This window comes from Kryptolebias marmoratus, linkage group LG3, assembly GCF_001649575.2.
Source record: "Kryptolebias marmoratus isolate JLee-2015 linkage group LG3, ASM164957v2, whole genome shotgun sequence".
Taxonomy (NCBI): Eukaryota; Metazoa; Chordata; class Actinopteri; order Cyprinodontiformes; family Rivulidae; genus Kryptolebias; species Kryptolebias marmoratus.
The window spans coordinates 23,413,508-23,439,986 of NC_051432.1; the positions used below are offsets into that span (position 1 = coordinate 23,413,508).

The 26,479-nt window shown below is 41.6% G+C and overlaps 3 protein-coding genes across 3 annotated transcripts; all 3 read right to left on the minus strand.

Annotated features, from left to right (window-relative positions):
- Positions 1–316: 316 nt before the first annotated feature.
- pcyt2 (phosphate cytidylyltransferase 2, ethanolamine) lies at positions 317–8,247 on the minus strand. The gene is made up of 12 exons (XM_017416848.3): positions 7,942–8,247; positions 5,614–5,702; positions 4,596–4,757; positions 4,350–4,501; positions 4,236–4,277; positions 4,011–4,149; positions 3,830–3,912; positions 3,492–3,569; positions 3,091–3,156; positions 2,250–2,315; positions 1,661–1,749; positions 317–1,585 (listed from the first exon to the last, which is right to left on the minus strand). The coding sequence occupies exons 1-12, from the start codon at positions 8,064–8,066 to the stop codon at positions 1,465–1,467; spliced, it is 1,212 nt and encodes a 403-aa protein (XP_017272337.1). The 5' UTR covers positions 8,067–8,247; the 3' UTR covers positions 317–1,464.
- Positions 8,248–9,006: 759 nt separating this feature from the next.
- On the minus strand, positions 9,007–14,669 carry sirt7 (sirtuin 7). Its single transcript, XM_017416873.3, has 10 exons — positions 14,490–14,669; positions 14,226–14,363; positions 13,238–13,342; positions 13,091–13,161; positions 12,917–12,989; positions 12,728–12,826; positions 11,429–11,665; positions 11,085–11,165; positions 10,886–10,992; positions 9,007–10,230 (listed from the first exon to the last, which is right to left on the minus strand). The coding sequence occupies exons 1-10, from the start codon at positions 14,592–14,594 to the stop codon at positions 10,026–10,028; spliced, it is 1,221 nt and encodes a 406-aa protein (XP_017272362.1). The 5' UTR covers positions 14,595–14,669; the 3' UTR covers positions 9,007–10,025.
- Positions 14,670–15,483: 814 nt separating this feature from the next.
- si:ch73-100l22.3 lies at positions 15,484–25,889 on the minus strand. Its single transcript, XM_017417074.3, has 10 exons — positions 25,263–25,889; positions 24,869–24,994; positions 21,855–24,330; positions 21,195–21,295; positions 18,320–18,418; positions 17,747–17,863; positions 17,372–17,473; positions 17,153–17,269; positions 16,622–16,704; positions 15,484–16,395 (listed from the first exon to the last, which is right to left on the minus strand). Exons 1-10 carry the CDS (start codon positions 25,398–25,400, stop codon positions 16,236–16,238), a joined length of 3,519 nt encoding a protein of 1,172 aa, XP_017272563.1. The 5' UTR covers positions 25,401–25,889; the 3' UTR covers positions 15,484–16,235.
- Between the last annotated feature and the right edge of the window lie 590 nt (positions 25,890–26,479).

Here is a 26,479-nt window from a genome sequence, read left to right on the forward strand (position 1 = left end):
TCAGCTGAGAGGCTGCAGGCATCCAGCTCCTGCAGCTACAAGATGAGCCCAAACCATCGTCCCTCCTCCCCCGTGCTGGGCAGTTGTTATAAGGCGTTTTTTTTTTTTTTTTTCTCCAACCATGACACGACTCTTTGTGTTTAAATAAATCCACCAGGGTCGTGTTCCTCCAGACATCCTCTGTGATGTGTTGCTGTAAAAAAGTTTTAGACTCTAATCTAAAGGAGTTTTAAAAATACAAGAAATTCTTTCTCAAAGAAATACAGAATTTTATGTCACATCTGTGTGAAAAACAAATAAACAGAAAAAAGAAAGATTTCACTGCCAGATATATTTATTTAGACAAAACAATTTTCAAAATCTGACATTAGTACACAAATTAGAAATGTTGCAGCTTTACTTCTAGGGGATTTAACAAGAAAAGCTTTAATAGTTCAGGAATTACAGCTAATTTCCTCAGTTGGCTTTAGCTGTTTGAGCGGCTGTGGCCTAATTTCTCCGCCTCGGTGAAGCGTAGATATGTGCTGATCAGACAGATGATCTGTCATCAGGCTGAACGCGTTACTGCAGGAAACACATGACACACAGATCGCCCGTTTAGTTCTTAAAGTGGAATTCACACACAAAGATAGCTACTAAACGGCTGAGAAAATCCCCCCAGATCTATAAACATTTAAAAAAACTAATCAGTCCACTTTTCCTTCTTTCTTCTTACAAACATTAGGTTAAAAAAAAAACACTTTAGTTTGACAGATCAGAGACCAAATCAGGAGAGTTTACGAGTTTAAAACAGGAGGCATTCATGTTTCTGTTGAACACATTTCCTGGAAAATAAACTGAATAAAACAGATTATATGTTTCAAACAGGCAGTTTTCTCTGAGTGGAATCAGACACTGAAACAATTAAAATTATAACAGCCCTTAAATTAATCTATGGCTTCAGGAATGAGGCACTATGTTATTTAAAACACACACACACACATACATACACACACACTTGGTGCAAATTCAGGTAGCTAAAACCCACAGACTACTTCACAAATCATTTAACAAAGTTATGTTTTTTCTTTACAGGAAGGGAAAAAACGACCAACATGTAGAAATTAAATGTGTTTTGAAACGATAAGTTCATTCAGCTTCTCTGATGACAAACGGATAAAACTGAACACCCTAACAGAGACAGACAGTAATAAGTTATGGAAAGTTTAAAAGGTGCCACCTCTACATGTAGTGTGAGACTTAAAGGAGCAAAAATAAAACCCAACAAAGAACAGCATCGAGCTCTCAGCCAAGGAGAAATCTTGTGGCTGAAATAAAGACCTGAAGCAGGATTTTAGAACCCGCTGGACGAGGACACATCTGGCTGAGGACATCATGGATCCTCCGTCCGGCTCTGCTGAGTCCTCGTTTTTAAAGCTGAGTTTACCTGAAGGGGTGAAGCAGGCTTCGAACAGTCCGAGCTCATCAGTGGACAGGCTGAGCTGCAGCTTCGTCCTGTTGCTGCTGCTTCTCTCTCCTCTTCATCACTTCGATCACCGCCATCTCCTTGGCCTCCTTTTTCTGGTTCCTGGCTTCAAACTCCAGCCTGAGAACAAAACAGAGATGTGAACAAACTCATAAACGATCAGTACACGGAGTTTAGGGCAGGTCTAACCCTCACCTGTTTTTAATGATCCTCTGGACAATGACATCAGTGGTGAGATCATTCCCGCTGTCAATGATCCTGAATATCCCCCTCTTCTTAGGTTCCTGAAGGAGGAACACGACTTTTTACAACGAAAACAAACTGAATCAGTCGGCTCCCGTCTGAACCGTGAAGTTTAGTCTTAGCACCAACATTTAAAAAGCAGAAAGATGCGGGAAATTAAACCCCACAGCGCCACCCGGAGATCACACAGGGTAATGTTCTCAGCCCAAAGCGAAGAACAGAAATTCTTCCTCAAAAATGTAAAGGCAGCAGGTGTTTACATCTCATCTCCTCATGTGATGCTTTCCTCAGACTGGTTAGGAACAGGGGCGAGCATTTTCAGCTAAAACACTCTTTAAATTTGTTGGTTTGATTTGCTCTGAATATTCAACCCTCCCATCCCATCATGAAGCCCTGGTCCTCTCCTCCCCGTCCTCCTACCAGCCCCTGCTCCAAACATGGGAACCCTTTGCGGTTCCTCGCACGTGGGTTACAATCTAAGCACACAGATTTGTCTCAATTTCCTTGTATTTAAAAAAGAAAAAACTATTGTTTAACGCACAGCATAGGGGTCCGGCCCATCCTTGTCTGGAAACACCTCCGTCTTGCCGTGGCACACCAAGTCCACCTGAACAGAAAAACACACCTGGTTAAACCAACCTTCCCCCAGAGACACTGCTTCAGACTTTCTAATCGTTTGTTTCACTCTTGCCATCTTTGTTAACCTTCATTACTCAGATGTATGAGACTCATTTTGTAAAGAGTTGGTAAGAGGCTAAAAACCCACAACAACACTGCAGCACACTGGCTGAATTCAGCTGAAAAATCAAGAATCAGAAATAAGGCTAATGAGATAAACAGCTGTTCTGTGTCATTATTTGGTGACAGGTCATACTTTGCTTTACTAAGAATTTTATTTTCGTTCACTAAAACTGCAACTTCCATCTACGCTGATTTTTTTAATGCAATGAACACTTAAAATGAAATGGAAGTGAAATGCTATTAACACTTACTGCATATAACTTTTTGTTCTTTAAGTTTTAAACTGTAAAAAAATGCAACTAGTAATCACTTCGGCCAAATGAGGAAAACGTTTGTCATTGAGGCTTTCTAAGACAGTTACGTTTTATCTTTCAGCCACTTCCTTTAAAGCTCTCCATCTGTTTCTCACCATCAGTGTCTGAACTGCAATCCCGCTCTTAAAAGTAGGTAAAGAACTCGATAAAAGACTTGATATAAAGTCAAGGTTTAAAGATACAGACAGCCGTCCTACAGTCTGATTGTTTCAATATGTTTAGGAAATAATTTGACTGTTCTTGTCCAGACTCCCATGACTGCTAAAACCTGAAGAAGCATTTCTAACTAAACTATGTGTGACTTAAATCAATTTAAAGTAAACTCACCTTAAAATGATCCAGCAGGTCTTTGCCCACTGCGTATGGAGCACCAATCACCACCTCGGACACATACTGCAGAAAAAGAAAAAAACATTATAAAAGCTTCAATAGTGTTCTCTCTGCGATCGGTTTCTGCTTTTTAAGACTGTCAGAGTTCAACCACAAGGCTCAGTTCTTAGCTTTAATTTTAGAAAAGTTCTGCACGTTGTGGTGTAAAACTGAAGGCAGAATGCAGAACTTTCACGGTTCTACATTAAGCCTGTGTAACATTCTCAGGACTCGCGATGGAGATGGGCAACAAACATTCACTGTTCTTGGCTGACAGCAGGAATGAGGAGCTGAGTTCAGCCTCCCCCCCACTGCCCCCGCTGTGCCGAACATTAAACAATCAGCGTGTGTGAGCTCACCCGACAGGCCAGAACACTCAGGGTTCTCTCATGGATGTTCATGATCGGGTAGTTCTTCCCTTTGTAGCGATTCACTTCCTGAGGAAAGTTAAAAAAACAAATCAATAAATCCCTTTTACAGTTCCACTGATAAGATAATGAGCCTTATCTGCTGCCTGAATGAGAAGGGTGGAACAGGATTACAATCCTGGATTTCCAACTCTGAACAGTTAAAACAACACATTCTTCCAGTCTAATTATAATCTCAGGCTACTTTTGTCCTGACTTGTTCCTTTAACAGAGGAGAGGGCTGAACCTGCTCCTTCTGTTGGCTGAGGTTAGCGGGTAATTGGGCATACCTGGTCAAAGTGCAGACCCACAATGACGTAAGGCCTCTCTGCCTGTTTGTAAACCATTTCCAGGAAGTCAACATGGCCGACGTCTGCAGAAATACTGTAGTCAAGGCGGCAACGACAACATGAACATCACAATCAGTGTTTTAAACTCATGTTTTTCTTGCGTGGGAGAAAAAAAGGATGCGGAAAAGATCAAATGCTCCGGCCACATAGATGATGGTGTCTCCGGGCTGAGGCTCCTTCCCTGAGGCGAACTGAATGATCTTCTGGGATGTTTGCAGGAACTGAGAAACTCCTGTCCAAGGACTGTGAACTGTAGCACCCTGGAAGACAAAACATTAAACTGAACCACAGCCTATCTCTGTCACAGGAAGAATATAGCCCAGGGAACGTGAAGCATTACTTTTACCTTTCCAAAGTTGTCTGTATGCTGCTGGTAATCTGTGTTATTCTGCAAGACGGAAAATATTAGATCAACGGCAAGATAAACAACAACACAGTCAACACACAGATGTAAACTCACCAAGTTGCTGTGATGGGCTTTGGTCATGAGCAACATGCGTCCTACCAGGTCGGTGGTGGAGACGCCCTGCGTGCGTTTACATTCCCGGTAACGACCTGCGCTCTTCACCTCTGCGTACGTGTCCTTGCCGTCTACCGTCAGCGTGATGTCATCTGCGAAATACAAACAATGATCTCACCTCAGCTCAACCACATCATTTACCAAATAAATAAATTATAATTAGGACTCTGTGTTAAAGTGGCTCACCTCCATGCACGCAGAAATCACAGTTGTATTTGTCCAGAGTCTCCAGCGTGGTCACATAAGGAGCTCCCTCCACTATCTCATCCACCCACTTGATGGCGCGCACCATCTTGTACCGCTCTTCCTGAGTAAAAACTGGGGGGCCCTTGTGTTTGGAAATCTCCGCTTTGGAAAGAAGTTTGGAGGTTAGTGGTGTATTCCTGGCATTACGCAGATAATTAACACTTTCATCAAAACTACTTTGCAAAACATTTCTTATTTTGCTGTTAAGTGTCATAAAATAGCACAGCTAATACAAGGGGTGGGGAGTAAAATCTATTTTAAGATCCATCACAGACGATGAAGATCCTGAATGATTTTTAATGGTCAAAAATCAGTTCAGTTCATCTGCGCTGCCATGTTAGGAGAGTCTGTTACATAAAGCTGTGTGTTTTCACATCTTCTTCATGTTTTCTTTGCTGAACCCTGAATAATATGTTTGTAAGTAAGAGCTGAAGTCATCACAACATGAATGTTTTAGGTAGTGGTAATTATGATGCTAATCGAGTTAGCTTTTCTGTGGCTGTGAGTTAGTTTTCGGCAGCTTGTGACATATTTTATTGTGCACGCTTTATTAGGCAAAGAAATATCCAAATCTATATTTATTTATGTAAAATAAGCATTAGTTATTTTGGTTTTGAGATCATCTAAATGCATCTTCTTCTTTCGGCTGTTCCCTTTTCAGGGGTCACCACAGCGAGTCATCCTCCTCCATCTAATTCTGTCCTCTGGGTCCTCCGTCCTCACTCCAACTTCCCCCATGTCTTCTCTAACTGCATCCAGATAATCATTTTATAATCACATCGCAGCCCTCTGAATCACAATCGAATCAAATCGTGAGGTGCTTAAAGATTCCCATCTTTAGTTCATCCCAAAGTTATTTTGTTATGAGATCAAGGAGTGAAATCTTTTAAGATTCTCACAAAGTTTAACAAGTCAGAAATAAACGATGACTCGGCTGCGCAGTAATAGTCGGACCTACCATCTGTATGAACTCCAGCAATCAGGTAATCTCCCATAGCTTTGGCCTGCCGCAGCTGGTTGGAGTGGCCATAGTGCACCATGTCATAGCTGCAGGGAGAAAACAACAACAGCAGCTGCTGTCAGTGACTAAACAAAGCAGTGCTCAGGTCAAAAGAGTTAAAAATCACAAAGATGCAGAAGAAAGGTGGATGCCCTGCAGGTGAGATGCAGCCAAGTGGTGGATCACGGTCCAGATCAGAACACAAATGAAGCATTATCTGGAACCAGATGGACCGCTAAATTAAAACAATATATATATTTTTATTCCTAGACATGTTTTCTTGCATTTACAGTAAGTTATTTTAGGCAGTGCAGCTTTTCTAGCCTAACAGAGGACCAACCGGCGGTGATCACCACCGTTTCTTTGAGTTACTCTGAATATTTTCAGATCTGGAACATTTCTTCAGGTGGACCTCGCTGAATTTTAACTGAAGACCGCCGCTCCACCGGCTCACTCCTAAGGCCTTCTTGAAACAATATTTAAGGGTTGATTTAACGGTCAGGTTTTTGTTTTACTTTGCGCTGTGGATCCCATCGTGTGTAGCTTCTCTGAAATGTTTATTTTTCATAAAACAGGCGGGTGGACTATAATGTTGAGTTAAAGGTTACTGGGAGAAAGGCCACTGAAAAGATGTTTACAACCTGTCTGAGTTTTTTTTGTTTTTAGTCATTCAGTTACCTGATCAATCAATACTCACTTTGAAAACTGAACTAAAAGTAAATAAAACAGATGCCTACTTTTAATACTCAGCTTTTGCTTGAAGTTCAGAAGAGGCCGAAAATTTGCAAATGAAACTGAAGTGTTTTGAGTGGTTTGGTCACAGTGGTTAAAAAAAAGCTCATTTGTGAAGATAATGGTATAATCTTGTGTCCTGTATCTATCAAAGAGATAACTAAAGAAATATAAGAATTATGACGATACTGTCAGGGAGAGAGTCAGACTAAAAGACTGTCCGAACCGCGTCAAACCGTATATAACTGATAAAATAAATCCCCCTGCTGTCAGTCCTTGAGTGTTTTTGTTTTATTACGAAGTAAGTAACCCACAAGAGTTTAACCCTAATCTGCTGCAAAAGGACCAATATAATGTTGACTAACTGCAGGGTTTATTCTGGCTTTAAAGAGGCATTTGGGTGAAAAGAACACCTGATAGGAAGGACGATTGGTTTGCCCACAATGAAGGCCAAGAGCGCCTTCTTTTTAATCTCACAAACCGGTGCCAGATAAAAATAATAAGACTGGGCAAAGGTGATGATGACGGGTTTGTCGCTGCTAGTTTTCCATTGATGCTGAATAAAGTTTCTTTAGGGGGGTTGGATTGGCAACACAGGACAAAATAAAACATCTAATGAACTTAGTCCACTGTTCCTTTCTGCCACAGTCCAAAAACATGCATATTAGATTAAATGGTGACTCCAAATCAGTCCTATAGGTGTCTGAATGGTTGTTTGTCTCTATGTGACCCAGTTTTGGACAGCTGATCTGTCCAAGGTGTCCCTTGCCTCCTGTCCAACAACAACTGGAGGAAGACACCAGCTCATGTCTGTCCCTCACAGCACAAACCTGTGGCAGGACACTTTAACATCACAAAAAAACCCAGACGTGCCTATTTACCCAGCAAACAGTTTTTTAATTTATGTGTTATTTAGTAATAATAACCTAATTCTAAAAAAACAAACAAACACAAGACACTGCTGTTATCTGCAGAAACTGAAGGGAAAGACTTGACATGAAAGGTTAAAGAAAGTGAGGGAAAAAAAGTTTGAATCTAAATTTCAAGCATCTGAAAGGTTTTCATATTAAAAGGAATAAAAGTTTAAATTTATGGTCTGTAGAGTTCTGCTCAAACACTAATGCCAGTAGCATTAATAGCTGTAATAATAACAATAATCTGCTTTGAACTACTTGGTTTATAATTTAATCCCAGTTCACTGAAACGCATCTTAAAACCTGAGAGCACATGGAGCAGCAGGTGACACTACTGTTAATAAAGGCGCTATAACAATAACAAAATAAACAAATTCGTTTTGTTTAAATGCACATTAGTTACAGATTGGATGTTTTTAGACAAGTAAAGCTGTTTCTTGCCCTTCGTGGATTGATGGTAATAACGGTTTTAACTCCCGGTTATAACTGCTAAAGTAGCAGCTAGCATTAGCATGCTAGCAAAGCCAAGTGTTTCCTGCTGAGCCCGGCGTAAGGACAGCGTTCAAAAGGCAAATACATTCAAACATTCTCTTAAACAAAACGACAATGTAAGGAGGCAAAGACGGACACACTGACTCACCAGCCGTCACACCACAACCGCACCACCCGCTTCCTTTTCTCCGGGCTGCACGCCGGCTCGCCCGGCTGACTGCGCCCGGCTTCTTCTCCCTGAGCGCTGGCAGCGTGGTGGCCGTTCTTGATCATTTCGACGACGTCGACTAAATAACTTGAAAAGGATGAATACAGCTGCGCGTTTTAAAAACTGTTAAGATTTTTTTTAATTTAGGAGCAATTACAGTAGTTTTAAAAAAGTAACTCCAGAGCCGTTCTGCTTCTCTTGGACGGACAGAATGACACCGAACAGCCAACGCCTCCGGTGACGTCACATCGAACGAACGTTCACCCGTTGACGTACTGGTTGCATAATCCTCTGGTCACGTGGTAACACGAAAGCTCCAACCATTGCCCTGTTCCTTTTAATTTAGCCAGGGTATGACCCGGCTAGTAGGCAGACAGAAACATATGCGAAATAGAGCGCAAGCTCCGCCCACCCGGTCACCACTGCCAGCTGGCTAATAAACGGTATATAGCCGCTCTGAAGCGGCTCTACTTCAACTTTTTTTTGCAATATTATCAGAATTTTTTTTTTTTTTTTTTTGCGCATTTAATAGGTATACCTAATCAAAAGGAACAAACAATAGAGTTTGAAAGCTTACTTTACAAATTTGGGAGTCCTTAGTCAAAGCTTCTTGGCTATTTATGTCCAAGGTTCACCCAGAAATGCCTGTCATTCTGCAGAACATGCATTTTTACTTTTAGGCATGTTCAGCTTGAATTTACTCAAGGAGAATCATTTCTGTGACAAGATATCAAAACAGTTCTTCTATGAATCCACATGGGATGAACCCAACTCTGAAATACAAGGTTTTTACATTTCAGTTTTCAATTACGCATTTGAGTAATTTTCCAGCTGCACAGAAATTTACCTAAAGTTTTTAAGAAAACTGCAACAAAACAACTACTATGAAGGATAGATGCAATGAAATAAACTTGGAAGACTAAAAGGCCATTAAAAACCACAGATTAAAACTGAAAACTGTAAATCAAGTGCATTATTAAGCTAGCAATTAAAGCAAAAATAAAATTCACAATGCAAATCTTATTTATTTTCTCACAAATACAGTTTAACAAAAGGAGTCTTCAATGATTACAGGAATGCTTAACACAATCTTATCATGGCTGGTCTGTTAAATTATGACACTGGATGGTAAATAATGTGATATTAATCTCACATGATCTTCCTGAGACAAATTAATTACTGTAACAGGTTACTTAATGTAACATAAACAAAGGAAAATGCCTGTAGTCTCTGACATGGCTGTAAACAAAAGGAGGAAAACTGCAAGACAACTTCAATAAACCAAAAGGCTCCTTAATGCAGCTGGTTAACCTGAGGATGGGTTATAGCTCCGAGTTTACAAATTAATGTTACTGTAGGTCAATCAAAAGACCTTCAAAATAAAACAAAGAGATACAAATCCTTAACATGTGAAAAAACCCTGTAAAAAACACTTTACTTGGAGCACTACATGTAGAAAATGCATTAAATTTCTAACCAACTCAAAGATTAGCTCCTGGTGTTCTTCTGTTCACAGATCTGCTCATTTTCCACAGAAAAATACTAAATCTCAAAAACGCAGATGACTGGATGAAAATGTAAAAAGAAAAATCTGCGGGAGTGTTTTCAAACCATCCACTCGGGCTGGAACATGTCACTGTTTTAGGGTTTGTTAGATCAGTTCTCAGTAACGTTTTCTGACAGTAACCTCTCTGTTTTGTAATTCTTCATCAGCTGAAGTTTAGCTCCGACCAGCTGCTTTAGCTGCCTTAATGAAGGTTGTATAATAAACCAGCTGCACAAAAACACCATTTTAAATCCCACTACTACTACAGAATGTATGCAGTACGACATAACGGTGCAAAGAGCTTCCTCCAAACACCCAAATACTGCATGTGACTCAATAACATCAACGCAGGCGAACAGACGTCAGCAGCGTCCTAAAGACGAAGCTTGTCCTCGTCACGGGACAGGAATTTAAATCCATCACACAGACAGATCATTAGTAGCACCTGACCACAAGGCGTGCAGTCCATAAAGTTTCCTCAGCTCTGCAGCTTTTTTCGTTTTTTCCTCCTTCCTTTGCTGTAGCCTCGGCCAAACCAGCCGCCCGGCGCAGACGTGGCTTCCTCCAGCTGCTCTGCTGAGACGTCCTCCCGTCCCTCGGGGGACACCAGGACCTCCCGACTGTGACTTCTGACCTCTTCGTCCCGAAGAGGAGTCGCCAGCGAGAAGATTGGGTCCTGGGCCCTGAGGAAAGATGAGGAAGGAATCCAAACAGGAAGTTAAAAACAAACAAAAGTAAATGAAGTTTATTAAATACATTTTATTACAATTAACTTATTCATAGAAGTTTATGGTTGTTTTAATGATTTTAGACTTTTTTGGCATTGTTTATGCTCTACTAGTACTTGTAAACCTTTCAGGGTAAAACAAACCATTTTATTTCTTTTCCTTTATTTTACACACATTTCCTTTATTTAATCACAATGTTGAGCTGACATGTGGTGTGGTAGTACCTGAGACTGATCCACGACACATCTTCTTGGGCAAGATATTTGTTTAACATTCTGCCATTTGCAGTAAATTCTGTTAGCAAAATATCTCATGAAGTGATCCTTGGATGTGCGTCTACAAACCTTTAACTTTCTAACTCAGTCCGTTTTACAGATATTGAGATTAAATTTAGTGGCAGCAGCTGAGAGTCACTCATAAGACTGAGTGTAACGTTCTACATTCTACAACTTTTTCATTTCTCAGCACAAGACGATCTTAATCTTGAACTCTGGCATGAAAGGCGGCAGGAATGTTAAGTCCTTATTTTAAGGAAAGAGTTGAGCGAACAGCAAAGAGTCATTTAAAGAGAAACATCAACATCTTTCACTTTATTTGACGCAGTCCTTACTTCTCATAACGAGGGATCTGAATGTTCAGCTCCTCCATTAGGAGACTCATCACATCGTCACATTTGCCATGAAGTTTCAGAACAGCCAGATCATCTTTTGGAGTCCACTGAAAGAATGATAAAAGCCATAAAATTGAGCACAGAACGTGAAGAGTTTAAAAAGTGCCACATTTAGCAAAAACAACCAAATCAAGTCTACCTGGAGGTTGACGATGTAGAGCTTCGGCCTTTTGTTCGCAGGTCTGTCCATGGACCACAAACAGGCGTATTTCTTCAGCACCTGGCAGAGCGCAGGAGAAAATAAGACAACAGATATTGTGATTCATTAAAACACCGAAAAAGAGTAAAATCTGTTTCCAAAAATAATTAGGCATCCCTAAAAGCATCTGCATTAATTAGAGCAATTTTTGAATTTCTATAAAAATTAAGCTGTTAAAAAAAAATTTCTTCTTTAAGAACAAACCTGTTCTGTTAGCAGTTCTTACAAATGTTAAAGCTACATTTAAAAACAACGCCGTCTCAGAGCAAACCGAGGAAACCTGCCTTCAGACTGGAGCCTAAGCAGAGGATAACATCTGCCTTCCTCGCAGCGTCGGCCGCTCCCTTCCAGTTTAAAGGCTGCTCTAAGGTCCCACGTTCCCCAAAGTGAACTATCGTGTCCCTCAGCTCAGCGCCACAGAGGCTGCACCTGCGGCCCGTCGCGTGGCGGTGCAGCGACGTCCGCTCCGTCACGTCGAACAGACGCACGTACTCCCTGACCGGTGAACAAGTCGTGCACACCTGTGAATGAAAACAAAAGGAAGGGGTTTTGCAGAAACAGTGTATGTAATGATTTTAGTTTGTTTTTGAGGAAAATCAAACTGCACAAAAACATCTGTCTGTGTAACCGCTGGAGCCGGGGCTGGGGGCCGGGAGCAGGAATGTCATAATCCTGTTCTGCTCACATCTGTCCCTTAACAAGAGTCCTGGGTGATCCAACAACATGTAATCATGTGGGAATACGCTCGGGACACGTTAAGATGACATTATTTTGAAGCCACATTTAGAATTTGTGAAAACAGCTGCGTATGAAAGCGTCCTGCAAAAATATCTACTCGTATGAAACCTTCTGTGAAAGAAGCTCATTTTTAAACAGAAACTGTCATGAAAGGTGATTATATTGCAGCTTGTTGTCAGTTAATAACTCAATATTTACATCTAAAAATGCTGAAGTTTATAATTATTATCATTATTACAGAGCAGGGATCAATGAAGGTGAGAGTGGAGAAGCCTTTCAATGCCAGATAAAAACTGAGTAGAACAATTATTATGTAATTTACTTCAATATTTGCAATTTTTAAATTAATTTCAAAGAAGGGACTTTATTCATCACCATCGGGGCAGCTTGTTGTTATAAAAAAAACTCACCAATTAAACCAAATAAAACAGCAGTTTTTAAACCTAAATACTTGTAATAATTTGGAATGAAACTTGACCGTCTGATAGTCTTGCTGCTTTCTGGTCGAGATCTTGATTACCTGACAGACTAACTCTGGGGTGTTCAGGACAAACAACAAGCCTGTGTGGCGATTTGTGATACCACCTGACAAACAGCAGAACCTGTATTCAAATCAGAAGACTGGGGCAGGCCTGGCTGTCCGCTGAATTCAAGCAACAAAGAACTATTGAAGAGCAAAACTGAACCAGTGAAATAAAGACATTTGTTAACTTTTTGGGAAACAAAACCAAATAATATCACGATTTCTCAGGAGGCAGGACCATTTCTGATAATGAGCATATGTAGCAAACAAAAATAAATAAAAAAAACCACACAAAACAGGACTTATGATGGGTTTGTTGTACCTCAATGAACATGTTTCCATGGAGCTCAGACAGGGCGTGTCTCGGCAGACCGCTTCGCAGGTGAAGTCCATCACAGTTCTGCGACACAACATGCTTCACCTCCATTGACAAACACAAACAGAACGTGTTTACATGTTGCCGCAAAATGGTAAATGACCATTAGACGTGATCTATAAATGTCTCCCACACCAGCTTCTCCTTATGCAGCATCCTGATGCACATGTGAGTGAGGGTCGGCTCAGCTTTACTCAGGTCTGATGAGCTGAATGCAAAAACAGAAACAAGAAAGAACACAAGATGTCCAAAATTCAGATTCAGGAGGTAACTTTCAGTTTAATCACAGATAAAGACCTCATTTCTCACCTTATGGTCCGTCCCTTCTGCAGCTGTGTCCACACCCCATTAGGGCCTCTGTAATCTGGGATAGATGCTGCCTGAAATAAGAGACACCATCAGTCCTGCGAGGGTTGGTGAGGGACAGAGACAATGAACAGGTGGGGTCAGGAGTACCGTGCTGATACCGGCTCCAGTGTAAACCACCAAGTGGTTCGCTTCCCTGAATGCCTGGGCGAGGTGCTTGACTTTACGTTTTAACTCATCGGCATTATCAAACACCTGAAAACAGCACAGGAACACAAACATAAAGCTGTTACGTTTCTAATAACTAACAGCAATTAAAAACAGGCCATCCAAAACATAAATATAGGCTTTTATAAAGTCATCTTGACTGACACAGGTACATAAACAGTCAGAAAAAGGGAATAGAACATTTTAGTCACCAACAGAAAACCTGCTTAAGGAATTTCCTTAAAACACATAATAGTCAAAAGCAGAGCAAAACTTTCCATCTGCCCTGATTCCTCCACTAAGGGAAGAAATCCTGTGTCTTTTTTATGAAACCTTGTGAAGATGAGGATCTTTTTCTTTTAAATTTAGCCCTGGTGAAGAAGAGCCTGCCCATTATGACTCCCTGTTTTGGGGATTTGAACATGTAATAAAAGTAAAAGTCGTACGTTCATTTTCAAGGTAATGGTTTGTATTCATATAAATTCTGCAATGACAAATCGATCCATTTATCTGCACAGATTTTTAATTTTTTTTTTTTTATATATATTTTGCTTCCAAAGAGCAATATTACCTTGTAATCCTTTGAAATCTTGTTAAGTGACAGTTCTTTTGTCTTTCTGAAGGTCCTTCAATGGTTTTATTTTCAAATTTGGCCGCAGTGTAAAGAAATAATACCTTTTGCAGTGCTGCACTCCATAGTAGCAGCATTCATGTGATGGCCTGACAGTGCAAATGTTCCTTTCACCTTTTAGCTCTGTGATAATGAGTACTGTGACACAAATATTTGAGAGCAGGTTCAATTTGCTCCGGCAGGTCTGTATTTTCTCTCTGTTATAAAACTCACTGGGTGATTTATTCCTCCTGACTGGTCTGGTTGTAACCCTCTGCAGGTGCAGGCTCACCGTCACGGTGGGTTTTTAGTGAGCCTCACCTCCTCCTGCTTCCTCTTCAGGACATTCCTGCGGAACTGTCTCCTGCAGACTTCGTCCACGGTGTCCCGGTGCTGCAGCAGCGCGGCGGCCTCCTCTGTCGACCGCTCAGCTTCCGGCTTCTTCAGCACCCGTCCGACCTGCAGAACCAGAAAGAACCGAGCACGTTTTCTTTTTTTACCGGCTTACAGATCATTCATTTACACCTCCGGTGGTGCCAGCTAGCGTTAGCATGCTAACGCAGTCTGCTTCCTGTCGTTTCTTACCAGTCTGAAAACCGTCCTGTCTCGTTCCCGCTGGAGTATTTTAGCTTTTTCCAAAGCTTTCCTCTTCGCCCGCGGAGAGATGTTTTTGTCTGGCTCCTCTTCCATCCCGTGTCCGATTAGCTGAGGAGAAGATCCCTGTTCCAAACAAAGCTCATCTCATCATTTAACAGCGACAGTCGATGCGGATGTCGGGCAGAGAATGAAACTGGTGACGTGAGCAGCGCCCCCTGCTGCCCGGAGGCCGTAAATGCCCCCTTTTTATACACGCCCCAGAAAAAAAATCACAAATAAGAAACTTTTATAATTTAATCCGCCAATCACGTTATGTTTCCAGTGGCCCCTGTTTGTTTGTTTGTTTGTCTGTCTGTGCACAATAATATTTAAAATGATATGAACTTTTCATGAAAATATTCAGGAAAACATCAAACATTGTACAAGGAACAAGGGATTATATGTTGGTGCTGATCCGGTCAAAGGTCAGGGTCACAGGTGATCCTGTGCTCTAGCTCTGCTACAGTGTGACGTAGGAATGTCAAACTGCACAGCTGGACACCTCAAAGGTGATGCCTGTTGAATTCAAGGTTGATGGGGTCAAAGGTCACAGGTTAAAAACTTGTCTCTGCTCCTACATGTGACCCTTTTGTTTCGGGTTGTCTGTTGGTTTGTTTGTCTGTCAGCAAAGATCAGGTAAAAACCAAAGAACAGATTTGCAGGAAACCTTCAGGAAATGTTGAGGTTGTCACAAAAAATCAAATTAATAATGCCTCTAACAGATATTAATACATAAGTATTTAAATGACTAGGTTTGTGTAAATGCATACATCTATCTATAAATACAGACATATATACTTATGTTAGTATAGAAATGTGAAATTATATCTGATACTGGTATTCAGCTGCTTCTAATTGAGTATAATGTATATTTTCTATTATTCAATTAGTTTTCTTATATAATAAAAATAAATGAGACACTGGTGAAGCCTTTTTTTGTTTTTGCTGTAAGAAACTTTTATTACCAACAACAAACAAATAAATAACATATAGACTAATTCCTTCGTAAGAGATAAAAAAATAAAGTAAAAATACAAAGATGTAGACATATTTTGGCATATGTAAGGCAACAGGAAGAAACACTTTTCAAGTACTAAACATCTGTATTTATCTGTAACATCTGTGTGTGTTTAAGAGCAAAAAACGCGTATTTATTAAAATAAGGAAGCCAAACGGTGCTAATGTTTAAAAATTGCTTGTTTTTTTCGTTAAAGGCACATAAAATGTCTCAAAACTGGTTCAAGTAATTGCTGTAAACTCGTATGCCCTCCGATCAGGTGATTTATTTAATTCCCGAGTCCTCCTACAGATACGTGGACTCAGCACAGCAGGAAAAACAAAGATGAGGCAAAATTTTTCCTCCCGGCGAGCCGCAGCGATGAGCCGAAGAAGTGGATCTCCACAACGGGCTGCAGCGTTTTTACTCTGTCTCCTACATTTGTGCCTATTCTGCAGTAACAAGCCAGGAACGTCAACTCAACTCCTCCCTCTTCTAACATTTTCCTCATGAAAATATTAAAGATAGTAAAATGTTTAGTGTAACTGACGGAGTAGCTCGGTAATTCCTGACAGTGTTCGTGAAGCTAATCAGCAACAGGATCCATTTAAATTTGAGATTTAGAAGTGTTTCCCACTCGTCCTGCAGTCCACTCGAGGCCTTGTTAGGAGTCCTCACAGGGGCCAATTAGGGACTCGTCATCGGGGTCTGGAGGAGCAGGAGCTCTTTGGGACTCTCTGAGGATTTGCTTTGAACTCTCCTCGTTTTGTCTCCTGTGGCTTCTTGGCTGTGGATCCAGACTTTTGTCCAGTCTTTGTCGTAACTCCCTCGTGTCGTTCTGCAGCTTTTTTCTGAATCCTGGAAGGAAGAGAGCGAGAGGGGGGCAGACAAAAGCAGATTTTTTTAGTAGCTGACAAGGTTACTTTCTATAACTTTTGGTAATTTATAGTGGAATATTTTCCGCTTATTCTGAATTTTTCTTAATCGAATGTGTTAAAGACACAAATATGAGGCAGATGGGATAACATCTGTAAGACGCAGGCTGTGGGTGTTTACTGTTCATATGAATGCAAGAAAAACTCACATCATTTCTCTCTTCCTTTCCAGTGATTTTTGTGTTGCTGCTGACAGAAAACTCTTCCTTCTGGGACGGCCTGATTGTCCACTCTGACACAAAACACACACATAAAACACATTGTTCTGCAGAAGTTAAATTAATCAAAGCATGGAAATAAATTAAATAGAATTCAACGTTCTGGGACTTTCTGGATTTTCTTCAAAACCCCTTTTTTAATTTTGCTTCAGGATACTTGCTCTATTTTTGTCTTTTTCTGCCACTTTAAGCTCGTATTTTGCTCCTTTCAGCTTTAATTTCTTGAGTTGAATTTCCTATTTGATTAAAAACATTTTTCTTTTTTAAAAACTCAAGATTAATGAAGGTAAATTCAGTTGAATTTCCTCGATTTCAAGACCTGGCAAAATAAATTGTGCCCAAATGCAAAAGAATGTGTAGGTAAGGTCTGATAGTGACCCAGATGGTGCTGAATCTCACTGTTTTGCACCTGGATCAGTGAAGATTTTCACTGCAGGGGAAGTCAGTCTGAGGTGAGGTTACCTGTCGTCTGAGCTGTCTGTCTTTGGTTAGCTCTCTGTCCCAGCTGATCAGCTGCATCCGCTCCCCGGCTGACAGGCTGAAGAATACGTCGTAAACCTCATAACGCGCAGCGCGCAGCTGGAGGGGAAGACAATTAGAGAGCAGACGATGGTTTTAATGAACACGCGTGTAACGACAGAAGTTAACAGCTGTGTTTACGACATGTGTTTGCTTTCACACCTGCAGAGCCACTCTCTCCTGCAGTAAGACGTCTTGTCTGCTGCAGAACTCTCCTCTGGCGGCGTCCTGCGGCTGGAGCGCCTGCAGGAACTGCTGCGAGTCCTACATGAGCAAACACACAAAGAGCTGGAATGAGAACTGGAGGCCTAGCACTCCTAGAACAGATGTCAGCGTCTTAGACTAAGATCGTCTGACGTTAAGAAATGACAGGTGTAGCCATTAGCGTTTTGGCCGAACCTTAAAAATAACATTATGCACAATCGCACGTGAGATGTCACGCTCACAGGAAGCGTAGTTAACGACTCTCACGAGCACACACACGGAGACACGGGCAAAAGCACATAAAGACAACGTCTGTGTGCTGCTGTTACTCACCCTGACGGTGCGGACCAGCTGTGCGACTCTCTCGGTCCTCAGCAGCCTGCGAGTCAGAAAACCCTTCACGGCTGCTGTCAGCAGGGGGCGGCAGTGCTGCGAGAGCGGGCCGGGGGGCTGATGAAGACGAGGCAGAGGGGTGAATAATGATAACCAGAGGGGAAGAGAGAGGAGAATGCTAATTCCATCAATGACAACCAATTAATTTCCCACACAGCTTCTCAAGGTCCTTTGGTTGGCATCTGTTTAGAGAATCACCGCAAGTGGACTCGCAGCTCGTCATTATAACAGAGAATAATAAACGGAATAATAAGCAGCTGATGTGCTGTCACTCACTTGTTGATTCAAGGGCCGCTACACCAAACGGACATGTTTGTTAAGCAAATGAACTCTAACGGGAGCTAAAAATATCGGAGCACAATAACACATGATTGATACTGATTAAGATTACCCAAAAACAATAAATAAATGTGGGGGGGAGCGTTTTCGGCCGTGATTAAAAATCGAGCTGACAAAAGGGAGAGCGGGACAGGACTTTTTGTGTCACTGATTGGTGAGCAAATATGGTAATACCTGGGAGAGGGTGGAGAAGGTCAATGTGTCCTCAGGACGGGAGGCTGACATGGAGCGAGGAGACACATTCTGGAGGAGACTGTAACGTGCTGCCAAAACCTGAGACAGACAGACAGACAGGAGAAAAGGTGGTGAGAGTAAACACGAGAAGTGTGTGTGTGTGTGTGGAGGCACAGGTGTGTGCATCTGGGAGAAGACAGGGGTGGAAAATACTGAATTGGAAAGGACAGCAAATGAGGCAGGAGGAAGAAATTAATTGAGGGTAGAGAGGAGAAGACAGAAGGGAAGCGATGGGGCACAGAGGCAAGAAGGAGGAGACGGGGGACGGAGGAGAGGGACGAGTGGGATGATGAGACAGGAAATTAATACACACACAGTCAGAAACCAAAAAAAAACAATGTTGGTGTAAAATAAAACAAAGAGAGGAATCATTAGTGGTGGCACTCAGCGGGACGATCTGGCACTTAACCACAGACGCTCATGAATTAAACAAATTATCCTTTCCTTTTCTGTGTCAATTCCCTCGTTCCCCCTCCTCCCTCCGCCGGAGAGTCCAGCCAGCCCGCTCTCATCACATCGCAAATGATGGAAGGACAAAGGGGAGTCAAAAAGAAGTCTTTTTTATTTTATTTTTATTAAACAGCTTATATTAATTATATTGTTGTTAAGGATACATAAATTAAACAGACCCCGTAATTAACAGGGCAAGGACGCCGGCCAAGAACAAATACAGGCACGAGCTGAAAAACCAGGAACAGGTTGCCAGAGAACAGCGGGCGTCCTTGAAGCCTTGCATGGTCACACACACACACACACACACACACACACACACACACACACACACACACACACACACACACACACACACACACACACACACACACACACACACACACACACACACACACACAAAGAAACAGGCAACCATGCCAGCTCTTCTTTTAGGAATGTAATGAAACATTTATGGTAGAATCCCTTTTTTTCCTAACGGAGGGGAGAGTCTGAAGGTCTCCTGTAATGAGCAGATGTCTGTAGTCTGCCCACGACCCAGGAGCACACTCTAACAGGTAGGGAGACAAACTGTTTGCAAATGCCAGTCTGCTGCTTTCAGCGTCAAAAGAAACATTTGGTTTTGTATCAGAGCCGAGTGAATTACGCTGACTCTCCTAAAGCCAGACACAAACGACGCAGCGGATGCTCGTTTCTAATTCCTCAAAGGTGACTTTGGGTGAAGGCAGGAAAAAAACAAAAAACCTGGGCAGTGAATTATGGCTGCCGTTTCGAAATTACGCAGCACAAGATCTGTACGGCAATAAGTGATGCAATCTAATGCAAGCAGCAGGCCAATGGGGAGAAGGAAGCCTGTGTTTTTATAATATCTGGCCTCAGAGTAAATGTTTGGTTGTTTTAGAGTTTTAGAAAGATGGAAATTATTTGAGCTGTTATTTGCAATTCAAAGATTAAGCGTGATGGGTAATTCTAGACATGTTCTTTATACTGTACTGCTTTGTTTAGAGTGAAATTAACCCCAAAATGTCTGAATTCTTCTTCCTGTAAACTGTGTGTTTACATAAATTATATACAGTTCTGTGCAACAGCTTTAAAGCACCCCTAATTTTTAAAGGAGACACGCGTTTTTGTAATCTTGATCAAAAGTGCTTCAGGTTTTCTGAAGGTCTTTAAAACTTTAGCTGCTAATGTTCTGCTCGGTCCTCGTTGCTGACCATGACAGCATGCTGTGCAGTGTGTGCTGAAAAAAGTGAGAAAAGTGGAGGACACAATGAATAGAAATAAAATCAACTGGGGACAAACACAAACCTGAAAGTCTCGTCTGTCAGAAATTCTCACATTTCCTGGTCCTCAATAAGGGAGGACGTGCACACCAAAACAGGCTTGCTGGTCACTTGGTTGCAAACGCTCCTCTAAGAGGAAAATTCAGCGAGATTGCAGCAGAACATTTCCTTATTTTCTCACAATTCTGAGTCACCAACGCAGCCACAGCCCAGTGAGACTCTGGCTTCAGCGGTCTGTTTTATATATAGATACAACACTGGTTCATCCCTTGAGTTTAGGAGCCTTTTACGTCTGAATGATCCACAGGTCCGAGTTAAGAGCTTTAAACAAACAAGCACAATAAACACATAAACATTCCTATGAAACTGGTCAGGTACAGAGCTAAAACAAGTGGGACAGCAGCCAAGGGTAAAAGAAAAATGCTTAAAAAGATCCAGAAAAACTGATTAGGAGCACTTTAAAACATTCCAACAAACTTTAACTCCTTTTCTACAAAATATAAAGACAGTACCTTGTTGTACTTTAACACACAGAAAAATAAATTGATAATAAGTGGGTTGTAGGAGCTTTGAGAACTTTTAATGGAAGATTTCTTATTGTCATTGTGATTATGCAGTTTTATATCAGTTGCTTAAAGCTACATAAAATAGTCTAGATTTCTGGTTAATTAACTGAAGTATTTATTCAGCAGATAATGTGTGTATCTGCTGCAGAAGTGACAGTGTTTGTGTTGTTAATGGTAAAAAAAAAGGCTTTTGGCTCCATTTTGTTTAGTTGATTTAACAACAGAGTTCACACTGACCACTGTCCGCTGCAGGTAAGACACTAACTGCTTATAAATACTAAAAAAACAACATTTATTTAAAAAAAAAGAATATCACTTTATTGAAACTTCCTCAAAGTACCACCCAAACCACTTAAGGAACAAAGGAACAACACGACTCACCAAAAATATCCACAAACTATTTGCATGGAGCCTACAGAGATTAAGATCAAAGCGGAGCTCTAAAATAAAACCAACTCACAAATGATGTTAGTTTCAGCTCTGTCATCTTAATAACATTTAACCATTTAAACCCACCTGAAGAAGCTCCTCCTGCTGCTTCCTGTGTTTGTCCTGCAGGGCTCGGACCTGAGCTGCGTGGGCCCGTTTTAGTTGCTCTCGCTTGTCCCTCGGAACGCCTTCAACAACAAACAAACAATAATAAACAACAACAAACAGTCCAATGTGATTATTTGATCTGCTGGCAAGACAAAAATTGTACACATCTAATGAAGATCAGCAAAACACAACCATCAAACAAAAATGGGGAGAACCTTCATTGAAAAATTTAATTTTGTTTTATTTTTTAATTACCCTAAAATCAGGAAGTAATCTTTCAACCATAGTTGAACCAACCAATGTTGAAGACAATGTGGAAAGATTAATTTCAACCATAGTCATATATTTTGGACGTGTTCAGTAATAAAACCTTTTGTAAAAGAAAAATAAATTCTGGGACGAACTGCCTCAGAATGTCTCTGTTTGGCAGCTTGGTAATCTTTCTGAAGAACATGTACAGGAAAAAGACAAATATATGATTGAAATCTTAACAGTGGCTTATAAAACAAATAGCAGTGAGGAGGAAATGGAACCACACAGATGCATCAACTCTGAACAAATGGATTCAAATTGCTGGAGAAGCTCATAAAGAGACTACAGGAAACTCTAAAGCAGCCTTGCACTTCCCCGTGTTCTTACCTCTCGGGGTGCTGGAGTTTAGTCTGACCACAGAACCCGCTGCTCCGCTCGTATTGGCGCTCCCCTCCGTCACGTGCATGAGCAGCCTCCGTTTGACCTTTGACCCCCCTCCCTGCTCCTCACCCCCGCTCTCCGGAGTCAGGTACTTCTCCCGGCCGAGGTGACTTTGGGAGCCCGGGTCGGATCCCGATCCTTCCAGGAGCCAAAGGCCAGATGGCATCTCCACATCATACGACTGATTGAGAGACGGGGAGCGAACACAACGCCGCCCTTCAGCGGTCACCTCCGTCTCCTTTAACTCAGGACGGTCGCTCTGATCGGAAAGAACCGAGGCGTCACAGGGAAGGGCGTTTTCAGAGGGAACGTTACGGAATATGTCAGGGACAAGCATCCGCTGTGCTACAGAGGTTAGACATTTAGCAGGGAACTGCTGCCTTGTGGAGGCGTCACTCCTAATCAGTCCTTTTGCACATTCCTCTTTACCTTTATCTCTTTCTGTCGCTGCTGTTTTGCACAATTTTTCTTGGCTTGATTTAACAATTTCAGGTGCTTCCTCCTGAGCCATCAGACGAACACCATCTACGCCAATAAAGCCAGGTTCAGACTCCAAATCTTCACAAATGTTTTTGAAATTAATAGATGGTTGTCTTGTCTGTGATTCCCTGCCATCATCATCATCATCATCATCATCATCATCATCATCACCCTGCTTCTCCTCCAAACAGCCAAAGCTACCTCTCTGCCCGAGCTGATCATTTTCAATTGGCTCAGATTGCTTTCCGCCATTAAAACCCGACTCGCTTTGAACGTTGCTCTCGGTTTGATTGTCCAAGTTTCCTTTCACCGTGGACTCCAGATCTGAGATCAGTGCCTTCAGGCTGGACAGACTGGACTCAAGCTGATCTATCTGCAGGGAACTTTTGGCAAAGACACCTGTGACGTCATCTCCAATTGAGAGCTTCACAGCAGAAGGAACCACTTTAACTTCATTCAGGCCAGAATTTTCAGTCCATGTCTTTGTTTCGCCCATCATCAGCTCATCTTTGGGACCATTTTTGCTTTTGCAGCGAACAGGACTCAGGCAGAAGTGAGGGACCGGGACGGTGCAATATTTCCCAACTCTTTTCTGGGAACCTCTAAGACATGGGATCCTGTTAAAGGTATCTTGGGATCTTTCTGCTGATGTGGGCCTTTGCTGAATCAAACTGCTGCTTTGTCTAGTCTGTGTTATAAACTCTTGAAAAGTATTCAGCTTATTCTTTAAGGTTGTTTCTTCTTCGACGCTCATTGGTTCTGCAGTATTTTCACTTTCATTTTTACCATTTGTCTTTCCTCCAGAGGCTTCTTCGCTCTCAATCGTATTTTTTTCCACCGAGGGGACGAAACTGACTCTCTGTTCTTTAGTTTTCTTGTCCTCTGCGGTCCTGCTGCCCTTGTCCTCATTCTCCTTATCAGAGAGGCTCTGCTCCTCTGTCTGGGCTTTTGGCTGCTCCTGGGTCTTCTCCTGGATTTTAGTGTTTTTGGCTTGGTTCCTAAGCAGCCGCTGGCGCCGACGATACTCCTGAGATTTCTTAAGTAAGGCCTGGAGGCTCATTGGATGAAGCTCCTCAGATTGCTTTGTGCTTGATTTGTTGATCTGGGCATCTACTGGTTCTGGTTCTGCTTCACTGGGGTTTTTCTGAGGTTCTGGAGTCAGGCAGTGAGTGATAATTAATGTCTGGGATAAGTCCGGATTGTCTGAAAAGCCAGTTTTATCTGGCAAAGTGACTAATTCCTCATTTTTTTCCATGTTGACATGGTCGAAAGGGTCAGGTTTTGTAGTGGAAGGAATATTTTCTTCATGCTCTACATTCTCCAGATGACTAATTTCAAATTGTTCTGCGTTTCGAGGGTCACGTGTCACTGAATCACTGTGAAACGAGGAGCCATAAATATCTTTAACCCGTAAAAAGACCGACTCCAGTCCACCCCTTTCTAATTCCTCTCCATCTATGGGAGGGTGGCTAATAATATCTGGCATCTTGGCAATCGTATTTGAGGTGTTGTGAAGGAAAAAGCCACCCATGTTATCGATTTCCTCAGAGGAGCTGAACCCACGTCTCTCGGGTCCTGATTCGACCCATTCAGACATCGAGATGATGTTCTCTGGGTTCTCATAGGTCACATAACCCGAGGATGGTGACGGCTGGCTTTCACCACTGAAGGAAGATGGCTGTGATTCTTGTTGGCTGTCATGCTGGTCACTGAGGCATCCTTCAAGGTAACTTTGCTGAGGTGACGCGTTAGAAGGAAAAAAGGCACTACACGATGTGGAAGTCTTTGGAGGAAGAAAAACACCAGATGATGGCGAAAGACTATCCATCGTTCCAACAAAAGCATCACCGCGGGAGACCTTGTTAATATTTCGGGGATGTAAAAATTCATTCTTAGTCTCCGACTCTTCAAGTAACTCCTCGAGTGTTGGCGTCTTTCTCAGCTGCACGGACACACAAAAAAAAGTCTTGAGATCAGGCAAAATCTTCTTTGATTTAATCAAAGTTATCAAATAAACCTCAAAGGTATGAACCACCTACTGTTTCCATTATGATCTCTTTTATCAAACAGGTGCTGTTGTATTGAAAAAGGTTCCTTTTCAAAAAGACTTTTGTTTTCAAGTTTATGTAAAGTCAGAGATTTGATGTATGAGAAATATGCCTGAACATGTGAATAGATTACCTCATTATTAACAGGAAAATCCAGACAAGAATGATAAAGATATTAACCTAAACCTTCCATTTACAGTATATTAAATGTGTGTTGGTGTAACTTTATCAAACTAAATATATTTTCCTAAAACAAGAGATGGATCTTCTGCTTCTTAGAAATCTCATTTTCTTTATATACGCTCCTTTAGGATTGGAAAGTTTGTTTTTGTGCTGTAATCTTTAAAAAAGTAATTCAAAATTTCAACGATCTGTGAAGCCTGGATGGGGGAGGATTTAACAGGATAAATGAGAAGTATGAACTTTACTTACCTGAACGCTTTGCAGAATAGTTTGAACGTAGGCCATCCTGGGATCATCTGTGAACTTTTTATGGACCTTAGCTTTCTGTATTTCTTCTCTGTGTCGTCTCATCTCCTCTCTTTGCTCCCCTGAGAGCTGTCATCAACAAGAAAACCTGTTAGTTTCAGAATCAGTGATTACCTCCAGTCTTTGTACTCCTAATTAAATGATGTTCCAGCAAAACCTCAGACAATAATAAACACAGTTCAACCAAGAAACTCACTGATCAGCTTGCAAACTACTCTTTGTTTACTTTATAAACGGAACCAGTTTATCCGTCCACACAAACAGAACCTTAGAAAGTGTTTCAGCACTTCTGCTGGGATGCTCAAACATGATTCCTGTTATAAAACTTTAGTCATACCAGAGGAGGAAGGATGGGTCGTCCGTAGAAGCGGATAAAAGATGATGCAGATAAAGCTCTGCTGTGTTTCTGCTCCTCTTCTTCATTTTTCCTCAGCTGATGAAGGCAAACCTGCACAAACTTGTCATAATCCTCCATCACGCTGCATTAGGTAAGCAGTAACTTCGGGTATTTACAGGAATTACTAACATTAATATGGTTTTCTGATGTTAGCAGCAGCTAGCTTTAGCGAGCTAACGTAGCTAGCATAATGTCTGTTGTTGGTGGGTTAGCTTGTCTTTATTACAAACTCCTGAGGTCAAAACACATCGGAAGCGTAAAAAATAACCCTCAGCACAAACTGAAGCGGCTGTGAAAAGTTTCTTGTTTACAGAAAACAACAGAATGAGTTCTAGCGACGGCAGAAAGTCTCCATGGTGCCGGATTAATGTTTACATTTTACCCGCCTCTCCTCACCGAGCAACAGACTGTGACAGGTCTGGAAAACACCCACAAGACCCGGACCGGATTCACAGACAAGACCCGGACCTGATTCACCAACAAGACCCGGATTGGATTAAACCACATGACCCGGACTGGACTCTCTGATGGGACTCAGTGGAAGCCCTGAAGTGCCCAAGACAACAAAACCAAAAAGACAACAAGTAAAAACATTCCAGTTTAATAAAAAAAAACAATACATCTTTTAAAAAACATATTTTGGTCCTTATTAGGACATTTTATTGACTTCCATTCATTTCTGAAGCCCAACGAAGACTCTAGCCCTAATCCCAATGATTACTGGGACACGCCTAATCCTAAACTTAAATTGAATTCACCTTTTAGGTTTAAACCATAACCCGTAATCCAAAAATGACTCATTAGTACTGAGCTCTGGTCACCATTAAGACCACCAGTCCTGACGAGGTTGGTGACGAAACCAGAAAATAACCTAAAATGGAAACATAAATCATATATATACACACACACACTAACCAAATTAAAGAGGTTACCTGTGACCTTTGACCCCATGAACCTTGAACTCATTAGTGATCACCCTTGGCCTATGAGGTGTTCAGCTGTGCAGTTTACCATTCCTGTTATACAGCTGCAGAGTTGACCTTTGACCTTGACCTTTGACCGGATCACCACCAACATGTAATCCCTTGTTCCATGTTTGATGTTTCCTAAAACTTTCATGAAAATTTGTTCAGAAATTTTTGAGTAATCTTGTCCAC

Bases quoted from the DNA above. Each gene is read 5' to 3' on its own strand.
- pcyt2 (XM_017416848.3), bottom strand. From the start codon at position 8,066: ATGATCAAGAACGGCCACCACGCTGCCAGCGCTCAGGGAGAAGAAGCC. The intron at 3,913-4,010 runs GCATCCTTTTTT...GTATTTCTGCAG, and splicing joins CGGAGCATTTGATCTTTTCC to ACGTCGGCCATGTTGACTTC. The intron at 3,570-3,829 runs GTATGCCCAATT...AACTTTCCTCAG, and splicing joins TGGGTCTGCACTTTGACCAG to GAAGTGAATCGCTACAAAGG.
- sirt7 (XM_017416873.3), bottom strand. From the start codon at position 14,594: ATGGAAGAGGAGCCAGACAAAAACATCTCTCCGCGGGCGAAGAGGAAA. The intron at 11,166-11,428 runs GCAGGTTTCCTC...GCGCTCTGCCAG, and splicing joins GCTTAGGCTCCAGTCTGAAG to GTGCTGAAGAAATACGCCTG. The intron at 10,993-11,084 runs GTAGACTTGATT...TCATTCTTTCAG, and splicing joins TCTACATCGTCAACCTCCAG to TGGACTCCAAAAGATGATCT.
- si:ch73-100l22.3 (XM_017417074.3), bottom strand. From the start codon at position 25,400: ATGGAGGATTATGACAAGTTTGTGCAGGTTTGCCTTCATCAGCTGAGG. The intron at 24,995-25,262 runs GTATGACTAAAG...TGTTGATGACAG, and splicing joins GACCCATCCTTCCTCCTCTG to CTCTCAGGGGAGCAAAGAGA. The intron at 24,331-24,868 runs GTAAGTAAAGTT...GTGTCCGTGCAG, and splicing joins CTATTCTGCAAAGCGTTCAG to CTGAGAAAGACGCCAACACT.